At 42.8% G+C, this 26,926-nt stretch overlaps 1 protein-coding gene across 1 annotated transcript in view; it reads left to right on the top strand.

Annotated features, from left to right (window-relative positions):
• cacna1g (calcium channel, voltage-dependent, T type, alpha 1G subunit) overlaps window positions 1-25,501 on the top strand; it is a 465,891-nt gene extending 440,390 nt beyond the window's left edge. The window contains exons 34-37 of the mRNA XM_048554900.2: window positions 5,125-5,259; window positions 11,872-12,055; window positions 14,817-14,986; window positions 24,067-25,501. Of these exons, the coding sequence (XP_048410857.1) occupies window positions 5,125-5,259; window positions 11,872-12,055; window positions 14,817-14,986; window positions 24,067-24,915 (1,338 nt within the window). The 3' untranslated portion in view covers window positions 24,916-25,501. The remainder of the gene's footprint in view (window positions 1-5,124; window positions 5,260-11,871; window positions 12,056-14,816; window positions 14,987-24,066) is intronic.
• Window positions 25,502-26,926: the final 1,425 nt, after the last annotated feature.

The raw sequence follows: 26,926 nt of genomic DNA, 5'->3' as shown, positions 1-26,926 counted from the left end.
CTCACAATCTGAGATTTTTTGTTTCATGTTTACTCCTGCTGGATTGTGATGGGAGATCAGACCATTACTCCAGAAGTGCCAAGCAAGCTCGGTATTGATGCAGAACTTGCATTGAGAAAAGCTTCAAGAATCCCTATAGTTGTAGCAGTAGTAAGAGGAGGATTAATCTTCATCTCCCTCACTTTGGCAACAGTATGGCTTGCTCTAGGTTTTGCCCAGTTGTCACTTCCACAGCAGATGTTATCTGAAGCAGAACTGTGGACTATAACTGACCCGTTCTACTTTCCACTTCATTCATTCAATCCAGAAGCTGCTGTGATTCTCAGTGGCTTTATCTTCTGTGCAGAAGCACAAGGGTTGACTCAAATATGGTTTGACATTTGGTAAAAGTTATAGTGATCGTTGTGGTTATAGATCATGTCTGATTCCCATGAGGCATTTACAAGAGCTCTCAGCAGTAAATCTTGTAATTGCAGTGATCAGGAGATACAAAGATCTCTCAGCAAGAGTCCACATTAAGCAGTGAATAAAAGCAGCAACTAAATGCATTCATTATTTATTTAGCACTGCAGTATTTGTTTAAGACATGCATTTGGATGGACAGGCAATTTTCTCTCTTTATCATAACCATAACTATGACAGGCTCCTCTTTCCCACTCGATTTATATACAGTTAAGGAAGATTAACAGAAATGTTAATGTACCACTGCACTTGGCTAAGCATATGTTCATGCTTGAAAAACCCAGCAGTTATTGGCTTCTGCCTTCCTTCCTCCACTGATAATGCACTCAGCATCATCCTCTGTGGATTTTGGATCAATTGTGCAGCACCGTCGCCACTAGTTCGCAAAGAAAAGTTGCAGCATGCCCTTTCAAACTGACATTGCACTCAAGTTAATAAGTTGAAGTTCATCCAAGAAGAAGTTGGTCTGTTTTGCTTCCAGCAGTTCCATCACTTGCTGATTGGTTGAACAGACTCTCATGGTGTCTGTCATAACCCCTCGATTGTTTTCACTGCATTCTACCTGATGAAAGTCAAGGTTAAAGATCAGTTTAAGGGATATAAGAACAGCCACTGGTGTAGGCAAGCCAGTGGTTATCAGTGTAGCCCTGTAAATGGGGAAGCACCCACCAACCCAAATGATAGATGGTTGTTGTGAAGGTGATCAATCTCATGTAGCATGGGTGCAGAGGATTAAGGAAGGGCAGTAGGTTACTTTGGCTCTTCAAGTCTACTCCATCATTCATTAAGATCTTGGTCAATCTGGTTGAGGTCTCAACTTCACTTTCTGTCTGTATCCCACTGCCCTTGACACCCTAGGCAATCAAATTTCTTGAATAAGTTTAAAGATGCATCCTCCATCACCTTCTGGGAAGAGAATTCCTCTGTCTTAGGTCTCACCAAAAAGAAAAAAAATCTCCACTCTATCCAATGCCCTCAAGATCTTACATGTTTCAATGCAAACATCTCTCATTTTTTTGAAACCCTATTTGAAACAGGCCTAACATGTTCTATCTTTCTTCATAAATAAGTTCTTTATTCCTAAAAATGAGTCAAATGAACCATCTCTGTACTGCCTCTAAGACAATTATGTCAGTTTTCAAATAAGGAGACCAAAACAGTACACAGTACTCCAAATGTAGTCTCACCAATACCCTGTGCAGCTTCAATAAAATTTCCCTATTATATTCCATTTATTTTGCAATAAATAACAGCATTCCAGTTGCCTCCTCGCTTTCCTGCAGTCTAACTATGTGATCCCTCCGTACCACTGAATTCTGCAGTCTTCCTCCATTTAAATAGATACTGCTTTCCTGTATCTCCTGCAAAAATGGACAAGTTCATACTTACCTCATATTATACTGCATCTGCCACATTCGCTTAAAAGTGCAAAGAAATAGCACCAAATGCTGCATAAGGACATTACTGACCTCACCAAAACCTTTGGCTGTTTCAACCACTCTACACCCAAGTCAACCTGAGCATCACCATTTGCAAGTTGTGCATGTTTTAAAATATTTTTCTGCTTTTCTGGTCTTACTATCAAAGTGAAAACATCACACATTATCATACCATGCATTTCTGATGCCTTGTTGCCCATTCACTTAACCTGTGTGTGTCCCTTGGTTTCAGAGACAGTAGGAACTGCAGATGGTTGAGAATCTGAGATAACAAGATGTAGAATTGAATGAACACAGCAGGCCAAGCAGCATCAGAGAAGCAGGAAAGCTGACATTTTGGTACTAGATCTTCAGAAAGATTTCTGAAGAAAGGTCTAGGCCCAAAACGCCAGCCTTCCTGCTCCTCTGATGCTGCTTGGCCTGCAGTGTTCATTCAACTCTACACCTTGTTATCTCTTACCCTATATCCCTTTGTAGCCACTTTACAGCCGAACTGCAACTTACATTCCCAAACAGATTTGTATTGTTAGAAAATGTGGATTATTTTAATAAATCATACAGCACAGAAACAGACCCTTCAATCCAACTCATCTATGCCGACCAAGTTTCCCAAAGTGAACTAGTCCCATTTGCCTCTGTTTGGCCCATATCCCGCAACTTGTCCTATTCATGTACCTATTCAAATGTCTTTTAAATGTTGTAATGAGATTGCAAATAGCTGAAGATTCAACACTGATCATTGCAGCATTCCTACTGGTCACGGACAGCCAACTTGAAAATGAGCCATTTTTCCATTCTTTCCTTTCCATCCATTACCCAGTCTTCATTACATGCTAACATATTGCCCCAAATCCATGAGCCCTTATTCTTGCATATTAACTTTTTGTGTGGTATCTCCTCAAATACCTTTTAAAAATTAAGTGTATTGTATCCACTGGCTCCCCCAAATCAACCCTACCACTTACGTTCCCAAGAATCTTTAATAAATTACTGATCCAAATAGCACTGGAGACCTAATTTGCTTCAAAGTGGAGAAATCTCCAACACAGACCCTCCAACTCAGCGAAACAGTGAGAAAACTGGGAGAGATCAAAGCCTCACATTGAAATACGTACCAACATGAGTTCCAATTGTGTGAAGTAGCTCCAGTCAATGTAAGAGATGTTGTCTATTTTCCCAGAGGATGCTGATGTTATTCTGATTAAACCTTATTCCAGAATTCATGTAGATGATTACAAATCTTTCCAAATGAATTTCTTTGAAAGACCTGAAATATAATTCTTGATCTCAATTCACATGAGTAACAGGCTGGGATCCTTAGCATTTGGCATTACCAGCTCCAGCTAGAATCATTCCTGAGGATTTCAACATCTGATCACCTTCCTGCAACCACCCTGCCCAAGCAAACAGCCTTTAATCCCCATTGCTGCCTTCTTCCAGTATTTTTCCAATAAATGATGCAGTGGCTTGGTTGCACAGAATGTGAAAGATACTGAGGAGGGAAATATGTTTCTGAAGCTTTTTTTTGGCCTTGCATTCACTGGGGCAAACACAAAGATGCCAAATTTCAAATTGGGGACAACAATTTACATTACAGGAGAAGAGGGCACTGATTGGTTGGTCTGTGATTTTACCCCCTTGTTTCCTCGTAGCAATGTCTGGGTGACTCCAGGACAACCCTGGAAGTTTGGCAGCATTGTTCCCTCAAAGGTGCTCCTGACGCAGCCATCCCAAATGTGTTGTGTAGGGACAACTTGCTCGCAAATAGCAATGCCCCCTTTAAGGTGTATGCATGAACAGCTGAGTACAATTCTTAAAGGGACTGCACAGTCCAACCAGCTGGCTGTACACTGCCAGCAGAAGTTAAAGGGAACATCAATGGGTGACCCATTTCCAAACTCAGCTCAGTTCTAATTGGCCCAGAATCTGTCATAGGAAGAATAGTCACTTAGCTCGTCGTAAAGTGGGGGCTGCCAATACTGAGGAACTTTACTCTAGCAAAAGCCTCCCAAGTCTCAGCAAAACATATGTTACCCATTTTGAATTGAACTGGGTGGCTAACTAGGCTATTTCAGAGAGCCATTATGGTCTGGAGTCACATGTCGGCCAGATTGGGTAAGGACAACAGATTCCCTCCTCCAAAAGGCATGAATACATCAGATTCTTTTCTCCTTAAAAGTGTTTAATTGACAATCATTCTATGGATGCTATTACTGATAACTAGCCAAATTCAGATTTAAAATCATCCAAACTAAATTCCATCAGTAATCATTAAGCATTAACCATGGCCCCCAGAATTACTAGTCAGCAACATAGCTGTAATCCCACCACCTCTCCTGCACAGATAAATGAAAACAGGTAAATTTTCTGAATGAACGCTGCATACTATTGTCTCCAGCTGAGATGAACACAAAGGAATCATTTTATCTCTGTTCACTTTTACCTTTTGCCAAACAGGCATTTAAATAAGGTTTTCCAAAACACTGTGCAATATGATCTGTATCGCATTTGTCATATTGATTGCAAATGCGTTGTTCCCTATATCACCGGGTCAGCTCATTTCTTCTGAAAACCGTAAGCAGGTCCTGAATTTTCCCAACTGGAGATCTCCACAACTGAAGTAAATGGTTAGGGATAGTTTTCAAAGGAAGGTGGAAGAAGTTCAGAACAGCTGCAGTCTAAATGATTGTATAGGCAAGCCCAAGGGGCTGAATGGCCTACCCCTTTTTCTTACGTTATGTGGGATATGAACAGGCAGATGGCTCAATGTGTATTTGTTTTTTAATAGTTTCACACTTTCAGGCAGTGTTGTCTGCTCTTTCGGAGTCTCACCTCTATTTTCAAGCAGCCCATGGACTCTTCTGCACACTTTTAAAACAACAGGGGGAACAAAAATATATCCTCTCTGTGAACTAAATTGAATCCAGGAAATAATTTCCAAAACTTGTAGTCAAATAAAAGAGGTAGTCTCAATCAACACATTGGCCAGCAAACCTCTTAATAATATCTCACCAGTGGGATAACCCTCTGCAAAAGAATGTGTGGAAAATTAACTGGGATCGGGATAAAAATGTGTCCAGATGCTGTAATGAACCTGTACTTAAAAACCTGCTACCGTTCTGAGAGAGTTCTGGTAAGTGAGTGTGCAGACTGTGAGGTGTAAAGTCCATCTATGAACTGTTGTCCTAGTTTCTCACAACTGGTCGTCTCTCCCCTGTTTTAGATCCCTCTAGCTGAGATGGAGGCTGTTTCTCTGACGTCTGATATTCAGTCTGAGAAATCGTGGTCGTTAGCACTGACGGATGACTCTTTACCCGATGATGCTAACGTATTTTTACTAAATACGCTGGAAAGCAATGTACATACTTCACACCTGTACTCCACTTACAACAGGGCTCGAAATACTCATCCGGTTTACTTTTTCTTATCCGTTTATAATACAAGCAAAAGAATATGCATGCACCAAACCTCTGATTGACCTCCACCTCAGTACCTTGTTGTTCTATGGTTTGAAGCAACTAGCACATCATTCTCATGCCGTTTGAAGTCAACTCCAGAAACAAGAGGAGACAAAACACACAGTTAAAAGCTGGGTCCTTCTCTGAAAGGCTTAATAACAACTGACCTGAAAATCATCAGCTCAAATTCTAAGATAGTAGGAACTGCCGATGTTGGAGCATCTGAGATAACAAGGTGTAGAGCTGGATGAACACCGCAGGCCAAGTAGCATCAGAGGAGCAGGAAAGCTGACGTTTCAGGTCTGGACTTTGCTGCTCCCTCTGATGCTGCTTGGCCTGCTGTGTTCATCCAGTTCTACACCTTGTTAGCTGAAATTCTAACCCTGTTTGTAAATTTCAAATTGTATGGTCCTTGTCTGCAAGAAAGGAATTCAAAGCACTATAAATACAGTTTATGTCGGGGCTTCCTAAAGATGTGTGTGTTTAGGGGTTGGGGAGGGATGAGGAGTTACAATTTTGGTGCCACAAGACTCAAGGTAGGAATGGCTGTCATTGAAATGGAATGAAATTACAACAGCCTTGTTCCCATTCTAACAGGCCATGAAATAGGGTCACAGTGGGAAAAAGTTTAGGAAGCATTGATTTATACTTCTGTTCATATAAACTCAATTGGAGTAGAAGGGGACTCATGCATATTATGATTAGATTAGATTCCCTACAGTGTGGAAACAGGCCCTTTGGCCTAACAAGCCCACACTGCCCCTTGAAGCATCCCACCAGATCCATCTCCCAAAAACACATGAACCCACACTCCCCTGAACACTACGGGCAATTTAGCAGGGCCAATCCACCTAGCCTGCACATCTTTGGACTGTGGGAGGAAATCCACACAGACATGGGGAGAACGTGCAAACTCCGCACAGACAGTCACCCGAGACTGGAATCGAACCTGGGTCCCTGGTGCTGTGAGGCTGCAGTGCTAACCACTGAGCCACCGTGCCACCCCTTATTTCCCTTTATATTCTCTGCCAAAAGCCAGATACAACCCACAGAGTCACAACATCTACCATGGATTGGACAAGGAAACAGGTCCCTAAGACAAAGCAGCTAGAAACACCAACTGGAGTCAGAGTGGCCATTCCACCAACTGAGCTGCTGTGGCAATGAGCAACTTTATGTGCATATTGTATTGTGGGGCTACAGACCGTGACAGCAGAGATTCCAACACAGGGCTGACCAGGAAAGGTTCTTACCTTCTGTCAAGGACATGTGTTGGAAGGGTACAAAGGTGGATACTCAACATGTTAGCCTGCGTTATGAGCATACCTTCCTTGCCAATCATCAAGTCCTGGTGTGGATCTTGGACCGGAGTTACTGCCTCAGTGACAGAGATGCTACCCATGGCATCTCAAGACCTCCTCCTCTACACCTTTATGGAGGTCTGTTACTGATGAGATGGTAGACTCTCAATTGACTCAACATTTAAATGCCTTCCAGACACTCACTATGTTGCTATATAGGCATCACACCCAGTTATGCCCTTAAAATAGATTGGTTAGCTTTTGGTTAAGAGTTATATTAGATTATTAATATATTTACCCTTGTTTGGAGCTAGCTTGAGTACTGACTGTGTGTTGATGTTATTGATCATTTATCTCTGCCGTTTATGAGTACACTGACATGTACAAAACACAGTATAAAGTAAACCTGCCTGAGCTGTCACAGTTAGCCCAGTACTTGCACTGTGCATGTCTGTGTATTCTGTTGCTGAAATTAGACAGACATCCATAGTCCAACATTATTGAATAATTGCATCCCACTAGGGTCACCAGCTCCGATTACACATATTCTAGCAGTTTCATTCCAAACCTCCAACAAAATTGCACAGTCAAGCAGCCTTTTTCTTATAACCAATGAACAAAATATTTCAAAGAAAATGAACAAGTTTTCGATTAATGTCCCTACGATTTGTCTACCAGTTTCCTGGCCACAGTGTTTAGAAAATTAATCTTTAACTCCTATAGACTCAAGAGCAATCCTGGAGGGATGCATCCCAAACTGCTCCCTACTAATTTGCAGTTCTGACTCAGCATTGTGGGCATAATAATTAGGCTTAGAACCCCAGAGCCAAGTGGCAGTGCAAAAATCAGTTCCTTTTAACGTTGAAACAATTCAGAGAATGCTGGAGAAACCCAACAGATCTGGCAGCATATGTGGAGCGAAAGAGAATTAAAGTTTTGAGTCTGGTATGATACTTTGAATCCTGGTTCTTCCTGGGAAATCTCAGACTTGCTGAGTACTATATTGGACTATCCAGTGGTGGGCCAATAGTTGGAAATCAGACCATCACTTCTTGTGAAGGTTTACACATGAGGAACTAAGATCCCAACTCCCCTGGAACTCCCTGCATGAGTCACCACATTCAAAAGGAGGGAGCCAACTCCAGGTAAGACAAAAATAGAGAGGAATCAGGAGAGGAGAATAAGGAATAAATTATCGGAGGTCACAGGGCAGGTTGAAAGAGTGGCTAATAATAAATTCATGCATCCATGGCTTTATTTATAGGGGTTCAAAGATAAGAGCAAAGAGGTTATTCTTCAGCTAAAGTACGGCATCCAGCTCTGGGCATCATGTTTGAGGAAGGATTATTTTCCTTGCAACAGAGAAGGCTGAGAGGAGATCGGAAAGAGGTCTTCAAATCATTAAGATTCAGAGCTGAGCAAGGGCCCGGTAAAAACATGAAAAGGCAACATGAGGAGAAACTTTATGGCAAGGCGAGTGGTTAAGGTGAGATGAAGGCAAGTTCAATTGGAGAGGATTACACAGTGATTTGAAAGGGAAGTGTGCACTATTACAGGAAGAAAGCAAAAGAATGGCATTCAGTGAAATGCTCATTCAGAGAGCTAGCGCAGACACAATGGGTTGAATGGCCTCCTACACTGAAACAATTCTATGTAAAGGATTGTTTTAGTTGTTAGTTCATTAAGCTGGTGAGAGATGCAATTGAGCATAAACTGATCCTTATTGGAAAAATAAGCTAATAGGAGTCTAGTGTTGGTCATGAACCAATAAAAGGAATTGATCAAGTAGCTGTTGAGAGATATTCAAGGGCACGGCTATGAACAGAAGAATGTTTTAAGAAACAGTTTAACACCAGTGGAAAAGATTTCCTCCAATAGCATATTGTAGATGTGTTCACAGTTTTAATTCACAGAGGACTCCTTTCAACATAGTTATTAGCCATTTGACTGGATTGTAGTTATTAGCCCAATGAAGTGTTTAGGAGAAAAGGGAAGAAACTGTGTTCACCTAAGAACAGATAAAGTAGGATAAACCTGAAAGCAAGTCGATGAGACACAGCAAACTTGATTCAACTAAAAAACACTTTTCTCCATTCTGCACCGATGACCTGATAACATAGCGTGAGTCATGTGATATGACATCACTTGATATGAGGCACAACAGTCCAGCGATGACAACCAACATGTTGTCATGGAAACACTGATCAATGATCACTTCCCCCATTTGGACTGCACTGATCGCCTGCACCTCTGACAATTCTCTGCCCACAACAGACTCAAGATCAGAGAATGTTGTTAAACTGATCTCCCCTCTCCTTCCTTCTTGAAGGTGGTGTCTCCTTGTCAGATTCTGGTTGATGCTGTCCTCCCACCATTTCACTCATCTTTGAGCTATGATAGCATGTGTCAGCCACTCTTCAATGATGAAGGTCATTGAAAGATCCTTTGGACAGCCATCGAGGGAAAGAAACCTCTCTGAGGTCAAGTATAGGATGCACCTTGTGCCCCTTGACTGGGACTAGCTAGCCTCTGTTTCCGATTCTACTACAGATAACCTGACTGATGTTGTGGAGCCAGCAATGAAGGCTACTTCCAACATTTGTTGTAAGAAATATAAATTACTTTAAAAAGAATGAGCTGAATATTCTGAGATTATAAGGCGATGATTACCACCGAGAAACAGAGTTTAGAAAGTCAATGACAAACTCTAAACTCTTCAATTTTGGCAAATCTGAATGATAAGTCCTAGGCTAGGCTTTCCATTCAGAGACAGCATTGCATCAGTCATTGATGAACATCCTCCACATGACAAAACCAGAAAGCATGTTGTAAAACTATCGACACCTAACAAGACTCTGGGCATTTCAAACTAAACACAAAATGTTACACTTTATGTTTATAGCCATCGAATTCTACTATTGGGTTATTTTGCATTGACTTTGGTGGGAAATGCACAAAGGAAGAGTATTTCTAGCCCTGATTTTTTATATAAAACCATCTGCTCCTCTCCGTTGCCCAAGCATTCGACATTTCCAGGCTGATGTGTAGACTAATGCTTTCAACTGTCGCGCAACAGTACCTTTATCTCAAGCCAACATTTCTGGATCTTGTATCTGTCTTCCGTTAGGTCTGCCTGTGCTTCTGTTGATGTCATCCCATCATTGACTGTGTCTTCATGGTACAGTAGCACAGAAATGCTGTTGTGCTATCTTGTAGCCATTGCCTATGACAATGAGTACTATTCCCATCATGCCTCATGCAAGAGCATGTGATTAAGTGTTGACATTGGTTCTGGTAGACAATTTATTTGGAATTAATGGGTGGTGTTAAGCAGATAAATGTGTACAGGTGCAATTCTTCTTATTAGCCTCATGGTACAGATGTAAAATGGTAGGTACATGTGAACAAAAATAACAGTAAATGGTTGCAAGTATTATCTTTCATGCAATGCTTTGTCCAAAATCAGAGAATGACTATTAAGTGCATTCTTCTAGTTCCTCTATATTTTTGCTGTACATTTTAATAATTTTAAAGGTTAAAGCTTCTCAGCCTGGGCTGAAGGACAGGGCAATTTTTACGAAGAGGTGGCAGAATTTAATGAAGCATTGTCATCTCTACTGCCCCGCTCTTAGACATTTTCACCCATCATCAAAACTATGACTTCAAGAATCAGTTCACCATTAAACCATAATGCTAGAGTGGAAGATCTCACCTGTTGTCAACAGTGGGTAAGGTCATGCTTAGGCTCAGTTGTGATGTTAAACTGTGGTCAGAGAGCTCTGCCTTCTTCATGGTTCATATATGAATGTCTGGTTGAGTCAGATACCTGACAGCAACCAGCACCAATGAAACAAGCCCCTGCATGGTGTCACACCTTGAAGACTGGAGAGAATTGACAAGTGCAAAATTGTTCATTTTGGACAAACATTTGCCAAATATATTCCAAAATAAGGCTACCCAGCTGAAACCCGGCCTGATAACAAAAGTGAACTGGATAATCAAATGGTTAAGATGAAGATGCATGGGGTAGCCATTATAGAATGAGTGTCTTCATGGAAAGAAATAGCATGCAACTTACTCTGGAGTTGGTTTGGGGACCAAAATAAATTGAGGTTAGCACCATTTCATATATAGAATGGGAGGCACAATCTACCACATTGGGTGAACTAACACCAATGGAAGGAAGCTACTGTTTAAGCCCCTGGTGATAACCAGTCTGCCAGTTCCTCGCTGACTGGTCTTCCTATGCAAAGCCAGAATTGAGTCAAGTGTTTGGTTAACAGTTTCTCCACAATGCTGCTGGATTCTGAGAGCCTAGCACATTTAACCCCAACTTTTTCTTTTGCACCAAGCCTTTATAGACAATGGCCAATCTGTGGATAGTAGAGATGTTGCATTGAAAATATTAATTTCTTCATCAAAAGCATTTGAGTGCATTCTAACCTGCACTCCGGTCCTTAATTCGGACTCATGCAGCTCCAGTTTTATCTTGAAGTGACATAAACAAGGAGAAGAGGACCAGTTGGGGTAGGAATTGTCTTGGCCATTCAGGCAAAAGGCCACCAGTGATTCCAACAGAAATCATTATCTGCCAGCTGTTGTTTAATGATGGGCAAGGCAAGTTTTTAAGCCCACTGTTTTGATTTTTAAAGTTTAATTTTCCCCAGATTTTCATTTACAGCATATTTTTACTTTTTTGCCCTTTGCTGTCAAGCATACCTTTCCCAATTTGCGTGATAGGTCCTGTCAGTAACTTCAAGAAATTGCTGGTGGAAATGATTAATCACTTGTAGTCATTCACTTGAAGACACTGTATTTGGTAACAAAGAATACTGCACATATGCAGAGAGGATGATATGTTTGCATGAAGCAGCTGACTGATGGAATTGGCATTGTCATGGTTCGTGTACTCACAGAGTGCCCAGTATTGTGTCCTAACGATCTGTGACACATGACTGTCTGTTTTGTGTTGCAGCATAATGAAATTGTAAACCATTGCCTAATAGCAAAGTGATGTAACATGTCCTGCTCAGACGTTTTGAACTTTCTCTTTTTGTTTTGTTGCCTTTCTGTTGCTGTTACTGAAGGATGTTTCTGTGTGTCAATGACCTTCTGCATGAGTGTGTTTCATATTATCAGCAGCTCAGCTTCGTTCAGTTCTCATCCTGTTCTGTGCCCCATGAGCCTCATGGCACCTTTTCTGTCCTGCAGGCTGAGCAGATCCAAGAACAGCAAGCGAAGGAGGAGATCCCAGAGAAGAACCTTCTGACTGTGAGGAAGCCTTTTGTAGGTCGAACACACTCACTGCCCAATGACAGCTACATGTTTCAGCCTGTTGACCCTGCTCCCTTGCAGGGCCTACAGAGATCAGAGAGTAGTCACCGGCTACAATCAGGTATGTCTCATCCATCAGTACTGTATGGAAGTGATGTGGTTAGATATCAGCCACTCATTTGATCTACTCAATGCAACAACTCACTATGCCCAACAGTTCTGGCAAAGGGAATTCAAGTTGAAAATCAATCACATTTTCTACATCAATCCAACCCTCAAAATCCTCAACAATAAGAAAATCATTGCAAAAGATAAGGCTGCATTTGAAAACTCTTCTGCCAGCAGTGGATGGCATGGTGGCTCACTGGTGAGCAATGCTGCCTCACAGCGCCAGAGAACCAGGTTCCATTCAAGCCTTGGCTGACTGTCTGTGTGGAGTTTGCACATTTTCCCCAGATCTGTGTGGGTTTACCAGGATGCTGCCTGGACTTGGAGGGCTTGTCTTACAAGGAGAGGTTGACTGAGCTCGGACTTTTCTCTCTGGAGAGAAGGAGGACGAGAGGTGACCTGATCGAGGTGTACAAGGTAATGAGAGGCATGGATAGAGTCGATAGCCAGAGACTTTTCCCCAGGGCAGGATTGACTGCCACGAGGGGTCATAGTTTTAAGGTGTTAGGAGGAAGGTAGAGAGGAGACGTCAGAGGGAGGTTCTTCACCCAGAGAGTTGTGAGCGCATGGAATAGTTTACCAGTGGTAGTCGTGGAAGCAGAGTCATTAGTGACATTTAAGCAACTGCTGGACATGCACATGGACAGCAGTGAATTGAGGGGACTGTAGGTTAGGTTATTTTATTTTTGGATTAGGATTATTCCACGGCACAACATAGTGGGCTGAAGGGCCTGTACTGTGCTGCACTTTTCTATGTTCTATGTTCTATGTTCCTGCCAGGTGCTCTGGTTTACTCCCACTGTCCAAAGATGTACAGGTTGATGGATTGGCCGTGCTAAATTGCCCCACAGTTGTCAGAAATGTGCCGGCTAGGTGAAATAGCTGTGGGAAATGCAGGGCTACAGCTAAAGGGTGGGGGCGGGTCGGATGTTCTTTGGACAGTCAGTGCAGACTCAATAGGGCAAATGGCTTGCTTCCACATTGTAGGGATTCTACGATTCAAAGTGCTGAGCGGATGATCTATCTTGGCCTCTTCTTGAGCCTTTACTCCCCTGGAGGCCCAGGACACTACAAATGTTGTGGGTCCTGACAAAATTCTAAAGATTTGTGTTCCACCAGCTATGCCAAGCTGTTCCAGTACAGTTGCCATGCTGGCATCTACCCAGCAGTGTAGAAGATTGCCCTGGTTTGTTAGGTAAACAAAAAGCAGAACAAATCCAACTAAGCCATTTTTGTCGCTTCTCTATCATCAGTAAAAAGTGATGGAAGGATTGTTAACAGAGCTGTCAAGCAGCACTTACTCAGCAATAACCCACTCAATGATGCCCAGTTTGGGTTCTGCCAGGGCCACTTGGCTCCTGATCTCATTACAGCCTTAATTCAAACATGGACAAGAGAACTGAGTTCCAAAGGTGAGGCGAGAGCGACACCCCTTAACATCAAGGCTGCATTTAGCTGAGTGTAAGGGAGCCCAGGCAAATCTGGAATCAATGGGAGTCAAGGAATTGTTGAAGTCATACCTGGCAAATAGGAAGATGGTTGTCATGTTTGAAATGAGTCATCTCAGCTGCAGGACATCTCTGCAGGAGATCGTCAGGGTAGTGAACCAGGCCCAATCATCTTCAGCTGCTTTATCAATGATCTTCCCTCCATCATAAGGTTAGAAGGGGGGGATAGTCATCAATGATTACACAATGTTCAGTGCCATTCATAGCTTCTCAGACACTGAAGCAGTCCATGTTCAAATGCAACAAGATCTGGAAAATATCTAGGCTTGGGCTGACAAGTCGAAGTCACATTCACATGACACAAGTGCTCAGCAATGACCTTCTCCAACAAGAGAATCTAACAATCACCCCTTGATATTCAATGGCATTACCATTGCTGAGTCGCCCACTATTAACATTCTGGGTTTACTATTGATGTTAACTATTACTATTGATGAACTGGGATGGCCACAATAATACAACAGCTACAAGAGCAGGGCAAAGACTAGGAATCCTGCAGCACATAACTCACCTCCTGACCTCCTCCTCCCCAACACCACCAACACCCACCACCGCCCCACCAAAGACTGTACACCCTCTACAAGGCATAGGTCAGGAGTGTAATGGAATATTCCCACTCACCTGGATGGGGGCAGCTCCAACAATACTCAAGAATTTTGGCACCATCCAAGGCAAAACAGCCTGCTTGATTGCCCACTGACATTTATACTTCTCTGAGTTCCCTGATTAATTTTCACTCATTAATTCTATCCACATCTGTGTATGCAGCATGTAGGTTAAGCCCCACTTGAGCTTATAGACTGGTGCAACACTTGAGTACAGTACTAAGGGATAGCTGTCCTGTTGTAGGCGCTATTTCTTCGATGCCCTGCTAAACTATTAAATATACAGGTACATGGCACAATGATTATGGAATCTCTCCTGACAGATTCACCAATATTTACCTCTGAACCACATCATCAAGAACAGATAAACTTGTAATTTGTCAGGTATGGGCATGTCCCAATTTGCTGCCACATTTATCTACAAAATAACAATGATGTATAATGTGCTGCACTTTCAGATATTCTGAAGATGTGAAAAACGTGACATAAATTCAAGTTCATTTGTTTATTAATTAGTAAAAATGTTTTTATCTTGCACAGGTAAATTTGATCCAATGGTTCAAAACTTGACAAATAACCATCACTGCTTATCTTTCCCCAGGTTCCACCACCTCAGTTCAGTCTCAGCCCACAGGGGCCACTGGCCGCCTCCAGGTTCCCATCGGGTTGTTCCTTCCTGTCAGCCGTCAGAGCAGTTTTGATTCTGAAACTATCCCGAAGATACCTCCCCCTCGGAGATCTGTGAGTGCTCACAGAATGCTGCGTAGGCAGGTAGGTGTCAGCATCTGTGGGTACAAGGTCCCTCTACCCATCTCAAACCAAAACTGCCTTCTCGTTCTTACCTGTCGGCAGTATTTCCTTTTTCCCTTGTTCAGACATAGCAAGAAATGTGGCTATGCCTTTAACCCAGCACTTACATGTATTTTTTTAATGCTTTCATTTTGAAACATGAAACTAAACCAGGAAAGAAATTGACATTTGAATCTAGGTTTGCAGTACTTACTCATCCTCTAGCAGGTGCTGTAAATCAATCCCAAGTATATCACTTTCTAGAAAGTCTATGCCGCTCTCGGTAATCTATGCCTGATCTTTCTACGCTCTGTCCTACACAAACCTGTTCCCTTTGCTAATAATATGTGCCTATCCCAACCTGTGTCTTCCTACTTTTTATTCAGCCTGTCTTGTGTGCTCTGTTAGACAGAGATCCAGGAGCACAAGTGGACTGTATGCCCCTCCAGCCTATTTCACGTTTAATACGATCATCGTTGATTGTGGACTTCAACTCTTCCTACCCACTGTTATAGACCAGACGAAATCCTCTCAAAATATATTAAGAAGATAGCCTAGACCCTAACTTTTTCTTACTCTAAAGGCAAGTGCCAGCTGTGGCATTCCAGATGCAATTCAATTGGTCAATTGGTTTTGAAGCAAAACATACTTTATTCATACACCTCAGTTAAAGTACAATAAAAGAAAGAAGTTGAGAATAGAGTTAAGACTCTGTTGAAAAACTTAACAGAATAATAGATTATCTAACTACTAAACAGTAACTGTTGGAATATAGTAACAATTCATAAACACACCTTTGGCAAAAGGCAAATTCATTAAAATAAATAGTCTCACATGCAATCTAGCAGCAGGAAGACAGCCCCCACCTTTTATGTGTAACTGAGAGGAAAAATAGCTCCCACATCCAGTTTCAAGATCCCAACAGCAATTGCTACTGAAAGTTTCAAACTAAGAATCTTAATTTTGAAGAAGCTTGACCCCACTCATTCGGGCTGCTTCTATTGTTTCAACTTTTAAAAAAAAACTCAATATCTCACAGGCAGTTTACTTTATTAGATTCAAATAGATAGCTTGTAACCTCTGCGTTAAAACCACTCTTCAGAAAAAAAGGACAAAATACACCTCTGAAAGCTTGACTTCTTAGAGTATAAACACCTCCCAGTCTTGGTCTTGAACATTCTGAGCGTCCATAGCTCACCAAAGCAGACACTTTCAAAGATTCACAATACTCTGAGTGAAGACATTTCTCCTCATCTCAGTGCTCAATGGATATCCCATTACCCTGAGTCATGGGTAGAATATTTTTCATTCTTTTTAAAACTCATTCATGGGATGTAGATGTCACTGGCCATGCCAGCATTTATTGCCCATGCCTACTTGCCCGGAGGGCAGTTAAGAGTCAACCACATTGCTGTGGGTCTGGAATGACATGTAAGCCAGACCAGGTAAGGATGGCAGTTTCCTTCGCAAAAGGACATTAGTAAACCAGATAGGTTTTTCCCTGACAATTGACAATGAATTAATGGTCATCATTTGACCTTTAATTCCAGATTATTATAGAATTCAAATTCCACCATCTGCCATATCCAGATTTAAAGCTAGATCCACAGTACATTACCGGAGTGCCTGAATTAATAGTCTAGTGATAGTACCACGAGGCCATTGCCTACCTTTCATCGCCTACTCTACCCTCTGCCCTCTCTGGTGGTAGATTTGGGTTGGGGGGGTAAACATTAAATCCACCAGGAAGCAGTTAGTTGGAACCTACCCCACATTCCCACACCCACCCTGATTAATTCTGAGAGAGGAAGGTCTATGGCCAGACTTCCCACCCTGCCACCAATGGAGCCTGTTAAGCAGACAATTAATGATCACTGATGATGGGAACTGCAGATGCTGGAGAATCCAAGATAACAAACTGTGAAGCTGGATGAACACAGCAGGCCAAGCATCATCTCAGGAGCACAAAAGCTGATGTTTCGGGCCTAGACCCTCTCTGATGAAGGGTCTAGGCCTGAAACGTCAGCTTTTGAGCTCCTGAGAGGCTGCTTGGCCTGCTGTGTTCATCCAGCTCCACACTTTGTTAATTAATGACCACTGGTCCTTACCACCACCACGGATATTAACCCAGCCATTAGCAAGTCCGTGGTGATGTGAGACACAGGCTTCTTTCTGTCTCCCAGTGAGGGAGGGAGACTGAGGAATCAATTCTCCTTCAAAGGCACTCAATGCCAGATTGAGGGACCCAGCATCGTGAAGGGAGCTGCTTGCTGAAACTCAGCCTCCATCCTAACTGCTGATCCTTACACCCCCGCCCCACTGCCCTCTACGATCACCACCCTGAGAACCCCTCCTTCCCTTGCTTACCTGGGTCGTCCATCAATCTTAGGTGTCTGGCGTTTGGCATTCCAACAGCGACCGTCTCCTTCCCAGTATCACTGCTGAGCAGAAAAGCTGCCACCTCTTATTGGCCAGCAGCTGTCAGGAGGCAGGAAATCTATCCCTATGATCAGGATCCCAGGGAAAGGCTCACCTCTATCTTTATTAGCCTGTGATTTGACTGCCCTTCCCAAAGGATGCAATGCAGTTCTCTTAACTGAGGTCATCAGGCGAGCTCCCTGTCTCTTCAACAAAATTCACCCTTTATCCCCAATTCTAGATCCACTGCCAAGAAAATTAGCCTCTCAGTAACTAACTTGTCAAAACACTTCAGAAAGGATATTGACAAGAATGTCAATTTCAGCATTTGAATTAATCTAATAGAATCTGGGGTTAATCACAATATTAACTAAGAAGGCTGCAATTCTAATTTAACTTTACCCAAACCCTGTCCACTGTCTACTAGGCATCAGTCATGGTGGAATATCCTCCCCTTGCATTGCAGCTCCAACAACATCGAAGAATCTGCACAGCTTCCAGGACAAAGCGGCCCCACTTGATTACCACCCGATCATCCACTAAATTAAATGTTCACTCCCTCCACCCACCGACTCTCGGTTTTTTTGGTGCACCATTTACAAGATTCATCACAGCAACTCGCCAAGCATCGTTCCATAGTGCCTTCTAAAGTCGGTCTCTCCCATAGAAGGGACGAGCAGTTGTATGAGAGGTACACCCACAAGTTACCCTCCACGCCACTCACCATCCTGACTCAGAAATATATCACCATTCCTTCACTGTCACAGTGTCAGAATCAGAGAACTCCTTCCAAGCTGCGAGTGTCCCTTCACACAAGGGCTGCAGTGGTTCAAAAAGGCAGATTACCAACATCTCCAGGGCAATTAGGGAGAAAGAATACAGCACACTGTCGGATGAAAGTCCTTATAGAAGCTGTTTTATGAACCTCACAGAGTAGCAGCTGTTCAGAACTGGTGTTAACATTTTCCTTAAGTAAAATACAGTGGATGCTGCAATTTTGAAGTAGAAATTGCCAGAAGCTGTGCCTTCCAGTAGAGGTGTTGTCAATGAGGTAATGTCACTGGGCTAGTATTTCAGCAGCCCAGGCTGACAACACCCAGGTTCAATTTAAACCCACCCGATAAAATCTGGAATTGAAAGGTTTATCTCAATAACCGTGACCATGAAGCTATCAGTGATTGTCACTGAAAACTGTGCTGGCCTTCTCTGGTCTGATCTATGCGCGACTGGAGACCCACAGAAATGTAGGAACGAAAACAAAAAGTGCTGGGAAAGCTCAGCAGGTCTGGCAGTATCTGTGAAGAAAAAAAATCAGAGCTAACGTTTCTGGTCCGGTAAGCCTTCCTCAGAACTGCCACAGAAATGTAGCCGAGTCTTAAATGGCTGAGCAAGTCACTCAGTTGATGGGCAATAAAATCGGGCATGGCAGTAACATTCCCATCCATTAATTAAAATAAATGCGTCAGTGCTGATAAAAGGCCAACAGTCTGAAACTTTAATTTGGTATCTCTCTCCATAGTCGCTGCCTGAGTAATTGCAAAATAGTCAGCATTCACTTGTTCATCATATATTGACTTACCTGCAATGTGCAGCCATTTCCCATGTAACATTTAATTTATGATCTGAAAAACTTTAGTAATGGTGTTCTGTAGAAGATGACTTATTATTGTAGAAACGCAGTGCATTCGTGGTATACTTGTAGAACTTGCATAACATTATTTGCATTATCCTTGCTGATTCGTTTCTAATTGATCTCCCCCCCTCCCCCCGCTCCACCCCTTCTCTTTGTTTTGACAACATGTAGCTCAGCTTTTTTCATCCTCGATCTCATGGCAGAAGCCCTGCATATCATAGAAACTCTTGTTGCTAATACCTTCATCACCTATTCCCTCCCCCGCTCCCAGGATGGTTACTCTCCTACCATCGTACGCACCTTCTAGACTAAAAAGTGTTCACAGTGAATCTGCTGATGTGTGGAGCCTGTTTCCTTTTTGTGTTGAAGATGGGCTTCCGGCACGAATACTAACACTGGCCTCCCGTTTCCTTCAGTACAAATGACATTTAACAGGCGTGCCACTTCACCTCTACTGCTTTGCAGACTGTTAGTCCCAGATTTTCATGTGAAACAATGTCAATTTTTGAACATATATTTTTAAAATATTTAGAGTTAAAGTGTGGGTTTAAACTATCTTTTGACACACATGACCTAACGGTTGACTAAAGGGAGTGCAGCCAAAGCTACTGGAGAGTAGTGGAACCTCTTGTCATTAGAAGTCTCAAAAGAATGAGAATAATTATTACTTTGTGTGACAGTGTAGAATGAACAATATTGATTCAGACGCCTGTATTATACATTTCTTCTGGTTCCTATTGATTTCGTTTCAAGAGATATCTTCTCTCTCTGTTCTGTGCCCATATACAGGTTTGACCCTCAATGCCATAAGCTCCATATGTGCCACTTGACAGGGCAGTGGTAATATCACTAGATCAGCGATCCAGAATCCCAGGCTAATGGCGACATGGGTTCAGACCCCACCACAGCTGATAGTGAAGCTTAAATTCCACCAAAACCTGGCAATAAAATAGACGAATGAGTGGTGAACATACAATTGACAGCATGAACTGGAGTTGCTACTGTCGATTACATGGTCACCATGATGAACTCACATTTACCTTCAGGTTTTTGTTGAATTCAAGTTACAGATTACTGGGCAATTTGATTCAAATCAAAGGAATTCCTGTCAAAGAGAATCTTCAAATGGCAGCTGGTAGATTTTTAAATTCAAGACCCACAGCTATGTGCTTGAGAAATGAATATCGCTGGCGTGTTGAGATTGTCAAGACAGAAACGTACCCCTCATTGACATCACTTTGAAACTACCCTCAGGCAAATGACTAGTTTGTTCTGACATCATTAAGATTATGGGGTTGAGATTGCCTGCTAACTAAATATATTAATGCAGTGATCATTTGGTGAAAAGTTAAGAACAAGAATATCTGGAGTTAAGTCCCGACTCCAGTTACTTAGATGGTCTCAGTTAGGATGATATACTCGATCCCACTAACACCACTACAGAAAGGAGAATGAATTTTCAGCCAGGCTGACCACAACCCACTGACCCGTGCTGAAAGGTGTGTGTGTGTGTAGACACTGTGAGGGCAACAATTGCATTACTCCTGAGTTCTTATCTCTCCTCACTCAGGCTTAGCCTCTCAAAACTCACTGCTTGGTCACTCACATGCAGAATGGTGTCTTGGGTTAAGCATTTTGGAATCTCCGTAAGGAAAGAATGTCTTCAGGAAAGGCTAATAAAAATTTGATAAAGATTGAAAGGCAATTTGCCTGCCATTTTGATACCCTCATACCTTTGTTGATTGGTTACAGTAAAAATTGAGTCAGACCATTCAAGGCCGTATTCCCTATACTGGCTCACACCCAAAATCATCTTGGACTCACCTGTAGATCTCTTTCATCATCATTTATGGCAGATAGATGCTGGAACAAGCTTACACATGGTACCTCAGGGGGATTGTATGCTGAGCACTGATAATGCCACTGGACTACAACCAGAGGCTACAATATGCTCTGGGGATGCTCAATTGGCAGCTGGTACATTTTAAGTTCAAGACCCACGGCAATGTGCTTGACTCTTAACTGCCCCCAGAAATAGCCCAGCAAGGCATTCAGTTCAATGACAATTAGAGACGGGCAACAAATGCTAGCCTTGCTGGTGTGCCACCATCCCATTAAAGGATAAAGAAAGCAAAAATGATGTTGGACTTGGAAACAACAGGGCATAAATCCAGCCTGGGACACCTGTAGCAGCAGCAATAACACACACAAACAGCAACCAGAATGACCGCCACACTGAAGATGATGGCCAGTATCTGTAAAGGAAAATGACTTACTTTCTCCAGTTTCCATCCTCCTTCTTGACCCTCAAATTTAGGTGCAGACATTACAGTCTTCTAGGTGACCCTGGAGGTGTCTGTACCTCTTGGTCATAGCCAGCAAATTGCTGGTCAGTACAGAGCAGAGGACACTGAGAGTTATAGGCCCTTAGATTAGGTGGAATGGCCACATAAAATTGTTCATGGTACCTAGGGATGTGTAGGATAGGTGGATTAACCATGGGAAATGCAGGGTTACAGGGATATGGTATGGGGATGGGCCTGGCTGGGATGTTGTTTAGTGGGTCCGTGTGGACTCAATGGGCCAAATGGCTGCTTCCACACTGCAGGGATTCTGTGATTATATGGTTCTTATCTCTTTTCTGTCCATTTTGGAACTGAATGATACGGAATAGATGAGGAAGCTTCTTAGCTTCGCAATCCCCAGCCCTTTCGGAATGTTAACATGGAGGCATCGATAGATCGGAAGCCAACCCAAGTCAGCAAGGTTGATTCAGAGACAGTAGGAACTGCCAATGCTAGAGAATCTGAGAAGACAAGGTGTGGAGCTGGATGAACACAGCAAGCCAAGCAGCATCAGAGGACCAGGAAAGCTGAGGTTTTGGGTCTGGACCCTTCTTCACAAAAGGGTCTGAAGATGGGGCCAGACCCAAAACGTCAGCTTTCCTGCTCCTCTGATGCTGCTTGGCTTGCTATGTTCATCCAGCTCCACACCTTGTCATCTCAGCAAGGTTGATGATTGTGAGATGAATGAGACTTATTGTGGGGCACAATGTTTGCAGCAGCATTTTTTTTTAAATGAGCTGAAGTTTATAAGGCAGTGCAGGGTCAGAGGTAGCCAAGACATCAATGGAATATTATGTGCCGGGGCCTGGTTGAGAATCGCAAGCAGTAATCTGTGAAAGAGATGTGTGATATTCTGGAGGGAAAAATTGCTCTTAGTTTGGGGATGGAGGCTTTAGATGCTCAGCTGGCATTGAAGAAGGAACAAGGTCTACTTTAAGTTGAGACAGTGACCAGAGATTAGGCACCGATGGCATGGCAGTTTGTGGAAAGCGAAGATGATGGCTTTAATCTTCCCGATGTTTAACTGGACTAAATGTGGCTCACCCAAGACTGGGCATTAGACAAGCAGCCTAACAGAATAAGGAGAGCAGAGAGGTCAAGAGAAGCTGTATTGTCAAGGGCATCACAGGAACTCAAGTATAGGAACAGGACAAAGCCACTGACCCTCTTGAGTCTGTTCCACCAAGGGCCAGTCTATAGGTGAGGGAACGGAGGGAATCAAAGACACTTTCTTCAGGGATTACACGGGAAATAATGTAAGGGTGACAAGAGACTCTGATGCTGGCAATGCTGGGGTTGAAGGGTGAGAATTGAAGCTGCACAATGGAGAAGTATTGGAGTAGGACAGTGTGGCTGACTGTCAAAGGCTGCATCAACTCATAGAAATGAGGAGGGAAAGGGCCCCACTATCAGTCACACAGGATGGCAAAGATTCATACGTTGAGCTGCAGAAAGGCTGGGCATGTATTCGGGAGGTGATAACCTGCGTAGTAAGAGGTTAGTGCGAATCAGTCTGATGTGAATACATGATGAACACTGTAAGAAAGAGTCTGAGATGGGGACTGTTAGAGACACTACTGTAGTGGAATAAACAGTTGGGATGGTTTTACCTTACCATATCTATGTCCATGTTACTGACAGTGTGTGGCAAATAAGGTCAAGCAACCAATTCAATTTCATAGCGGAGAAGGACAAACAGAGCTTTAGAGTAAACGACAGAACAGACCATGGTGGCCCCTCCATTCCATACCAAACCCGTCTCAAACCAACACCAGGAACTGACACCCTTTATTCCAGGCACACAGCCTACAGTTGCGTAGGTTGGAAAATCTTAGGAATGTCATGAATTCAGCACAGCCCAGTGTTACAGTAGCACAGAGTGCCAGAAATAATTCTGTAGAAACTGTTAGTTTAATGGCTTAGACTCTCTAACTGCACCAAGCACCTCCACTCAATTGGAAATGTTTACAGGAACAATTTGTTTGCCACATAAAGCTCTGTGCAGTTTTGTGCCCTTGGTGAAAGGAGATGGGTGTAAGATCTGCTCTGCTCGGCCACTGAACAGGTGTGGGCAGTTGCAGAACCCACCCATTCACAACTTCATCAAAGGCACTGCCCCAAAGTCACCAGCCGTTAATGCAAAGGCAAAAATTACCCCGAGTGTCACAGAAAGAAATGACAGCCAAATCTGACCATCCTGCCACGGCATAACACAGAAACATAGAAAACAGAAGTAGGACCTCAACATGAAGGGATTATCTACATGATGGGGAAGTTGATGTAAAAGTTCACTGGGGTCTAGATCTGAGGAGAAATATATTACCACAGCATTAATTCCAAATTAAAGGCACTAGACTTTTCTGACATTAAAGATTGTAAAATTCCTCAACTCAAACCAGTTTTGTCACAAATGTAGAATTGTATCCTGCCTGTATTTAATCATCACTGTCTTAGTTAGTGATTAACCAGAACTGACAAGCACATGTGAGCTTAGGTGTGGCTGTTTTAAGCACGGAATCTTTTGCCCCTTTTTGATTTTGCACAAACCAGCATACTTTAAAATTATTTACCAAAGCACCACGTAGATTTAAGAATTGTCAGCACACTAACCTTTCTGTGGCCTATTCTGTTCCTCCCACTCCCCACAATTTTAACACCCTTTTTAGGTTGCTGTAACAAATGACTCTCTGGATCCACTGTGTATGGAGTCCAAGGAAAATTTGCAGGTACAGACTAATGAGCCTTCACTCTTGAATGTGTCTGTGCCGCATGTGTCTGTTGTGCAACCGTCTGTGGTCCTACTGTCTGCCTCACCAAACGCACCAACCAAACATAGTGTCCACATTCAACAGCACCGCCGTAACCAATGCAACATCACTAACTTTGTGACAACGTCACCACGTCATATTCGGAACCCTTTCAGGGAACTCCCTAACTCAGCGGACCAGGAAGTCTCTCAAATCAACAGTGGCAGCAAGAGAGCTTCCAAACCTCCCATGTGCCCTACACTGCCCATGAAAATGTGCAGCAGCACAGGAAACCTCACCATGAAAGACATCAAAAAATTCTACAGCGTGGATACTCAAGGGTTCTTGGCCAAGCCCACATCGTGGTTGGATGACCCTCGGAGACATTCAATTGAGATCTGCTCGTCTGTTGGCACAGCTCCACAGCACCAGTTCTCCGCGGCGTCTTGTTGGGCCATTGGCCAGGCAGTGACAGAACTGGACAGTCAGAAAACAGTACGGCCGAAGCAGAAAATGAGCCCCCCGTGCATTTCTATAGAGCCGCCAGAGGACCACCACACGACGACACAAGGCACTCATGGGCAAGCATCATCCAGTGACATGTGTTTGAGAAGGCGTGCCCCATCCTGTGACTCAGCCCCTCACAAGGAGTCCATAGACCTTGTAGACCCACTGCCTCCTGAAGGCACTCGCACCTCTCCCTCTCCAGTGAAGGATTTGCTGACTCTTTCAAGTTTTTCCTTGGATAAGACCGAGGAGGACCACTGAACTGAATTGTTGAATTGTTTTTTTTGTTGCCAAAAAAAGACAAAAACATTTTTTTTCATCCTTTCCTGACATTAATGAAGAATTCTGCATTCTGACTGGCACTGGAGGTCAAAATCCCGCCAATCACCCTCTTCACTATCCATACAGTAACAAGGGTTACTGCAGCCCTTGCAATGCTGCGCTGCCTTGCACTCAAGCAGGTGACCAACTGACCATTCACCCAGATAGTTCTGCACAGTGGAGCGTCACTTTTGTTTTAATGTGAAAGGTGTTTCCCCTTTTGAAATTGGGAGTTAAAATGCCGAGCGGTAGTGCTGGAGAATTCCAGGATTCACTTTGTAACTCAGTTTGACGCAACAAGGGAGGGGCAATAAATGCCAGCGTTGCCAGTGATGTCCCCATCCCCAGAATTATTATTTTTCTAAACATTGTTAATGACATCCATTTTATCAGATTTCAATTCAGTTGGCCTGGGCATTTTTCCTTCTCTCTGAAAAGGCACAAAGCAAAGATCCCACCATTAATATATTTAGAAGAAGAGAAAAAGTAATATTTATAAATAAAATAAATTGCAATATTTACTCAATCTGTGTGGTTAACTGAAATTTTTGGTTGCCTGGCATCAAAAAATGGCACTCCACTGTAACCATGACTCTGAGAGGTCATCTCAATCTTGAAAGTTAGCATAACCAAGATGTGATTTTAATACTGTACTAGTTGTTTGGGTTACATCCTGTTGCAGGGTTTTGCTGTTTCTGATGTGCATTTCTTCACCTGCTGTCTTTACTTATTTATTTATCAATTAGTTTGCTCCTCAGGACATTGGTCGAACTATAAAGACTCACATCAGTTAGGTTTGGTGTGACTTGGGCTATTTTCAATAGCCTTTAGTTAAAAAAAATTCCAAACCACCCATGATGTCTACAGGATAGTTGCGGAGAATCACTCTGCAAAGCTAGTGGGTGCTCAAGCAGTTATAGAAGGTGGTTCACTCTCGTTCATGTCCACTTTGTTGTGAAGTAAGATACGTTGGTCATGGGAGACCCTGGATAGTGCCATAACATTTCCAAGGATTGATAATAACTGGAACTTGTGTGTTAGATAGATTGAAAGATTCTGTTAATCATTACCGCAACCAAAAGCAAAGGTTCTTCCTCATAAGTTTCAAATGAATCAGTAAATTTCCTGAACAGGCATATTCTGTACATTGAGAAAGGTGTCTCCAACTGCCATGTGTCATTATACTTTGCTGCCTTCCATGTCCAAAGTTGTTATGCCAAACAGAAATAAAGTGATGGGATGAAAGGTCTAGGCCCGAAACGTCAGCTTTTGTGCTCCTGAGATGCTGCTTGGCCTGCTATGTTCATCCAGCTTGACACTTTGTTATAAAGTGATGGGAGATGGCTTGGAAACTAACATGTAGAGTCCCAAAGCCTAGCTGATGTTGACCGTGGCCTTTTCAAAATCTGCATTACATTTTTTTTTGGAAAATAAAAGATGATTTCTTGAATTCAACCTTCTATTCATTTTATTAGGCATGGGATAGTTTGATACTGTTGTAGGAAGGGCCATCTCTTTCAGGCAATCTTTCCCAAGTTTCTCCAGAGATGATGGCATTCTCCATCACCAATACCAAATCAGATGTTTATTATAACAAAGTGTGAAGCTGGATGAACACAGCAGGCCAAGCAGCATCTCAGGAGCACAAAAGCTGACGTTTCAGGCCTAGACCCTCTCTGATGAACAGTCTAGGCCCGAAACATCACCTTTTGTGCTCCTGAGATGCTGCTTGGCCTGCTGTGTTCATCCAGCTTCACACTTTGTTATCTTGGATTCTCCAGCATCTGCAGTTCCCATTATCTCAGATGTTTATTCATTGCTTTCTGTAATAGAATAGTGGATCAATGATTAATTCCAAAAAGGAAATCAATATTTTTAATGAAGGCCTTTTTTTGCCTCACCCATCTGAAGAAAGCATCCAATGGTTCCTGTTGTTTTAGTTAGAGATAAT

Source organism: Stegostoma tigrinum, chromosome 22, assembly GCF_030684315.1.
Source record: "Stegostoma tigrinum isolate sSteTig4 chromosome 22, sSteTig4.hap1, whole genome shotgun sequence".
Lineage (NCBI taxonomy): Eukaryota > Metazoa > Chordata > Chondrichthyes > Orectolobiformes > Stegostomatidae > Stegostoma > Stegostoma tigrinum.
Note: the sequence above shows the minus strand (reverse complement) of the source record. Positions and strands in the feature narration are given on the sequence as shown.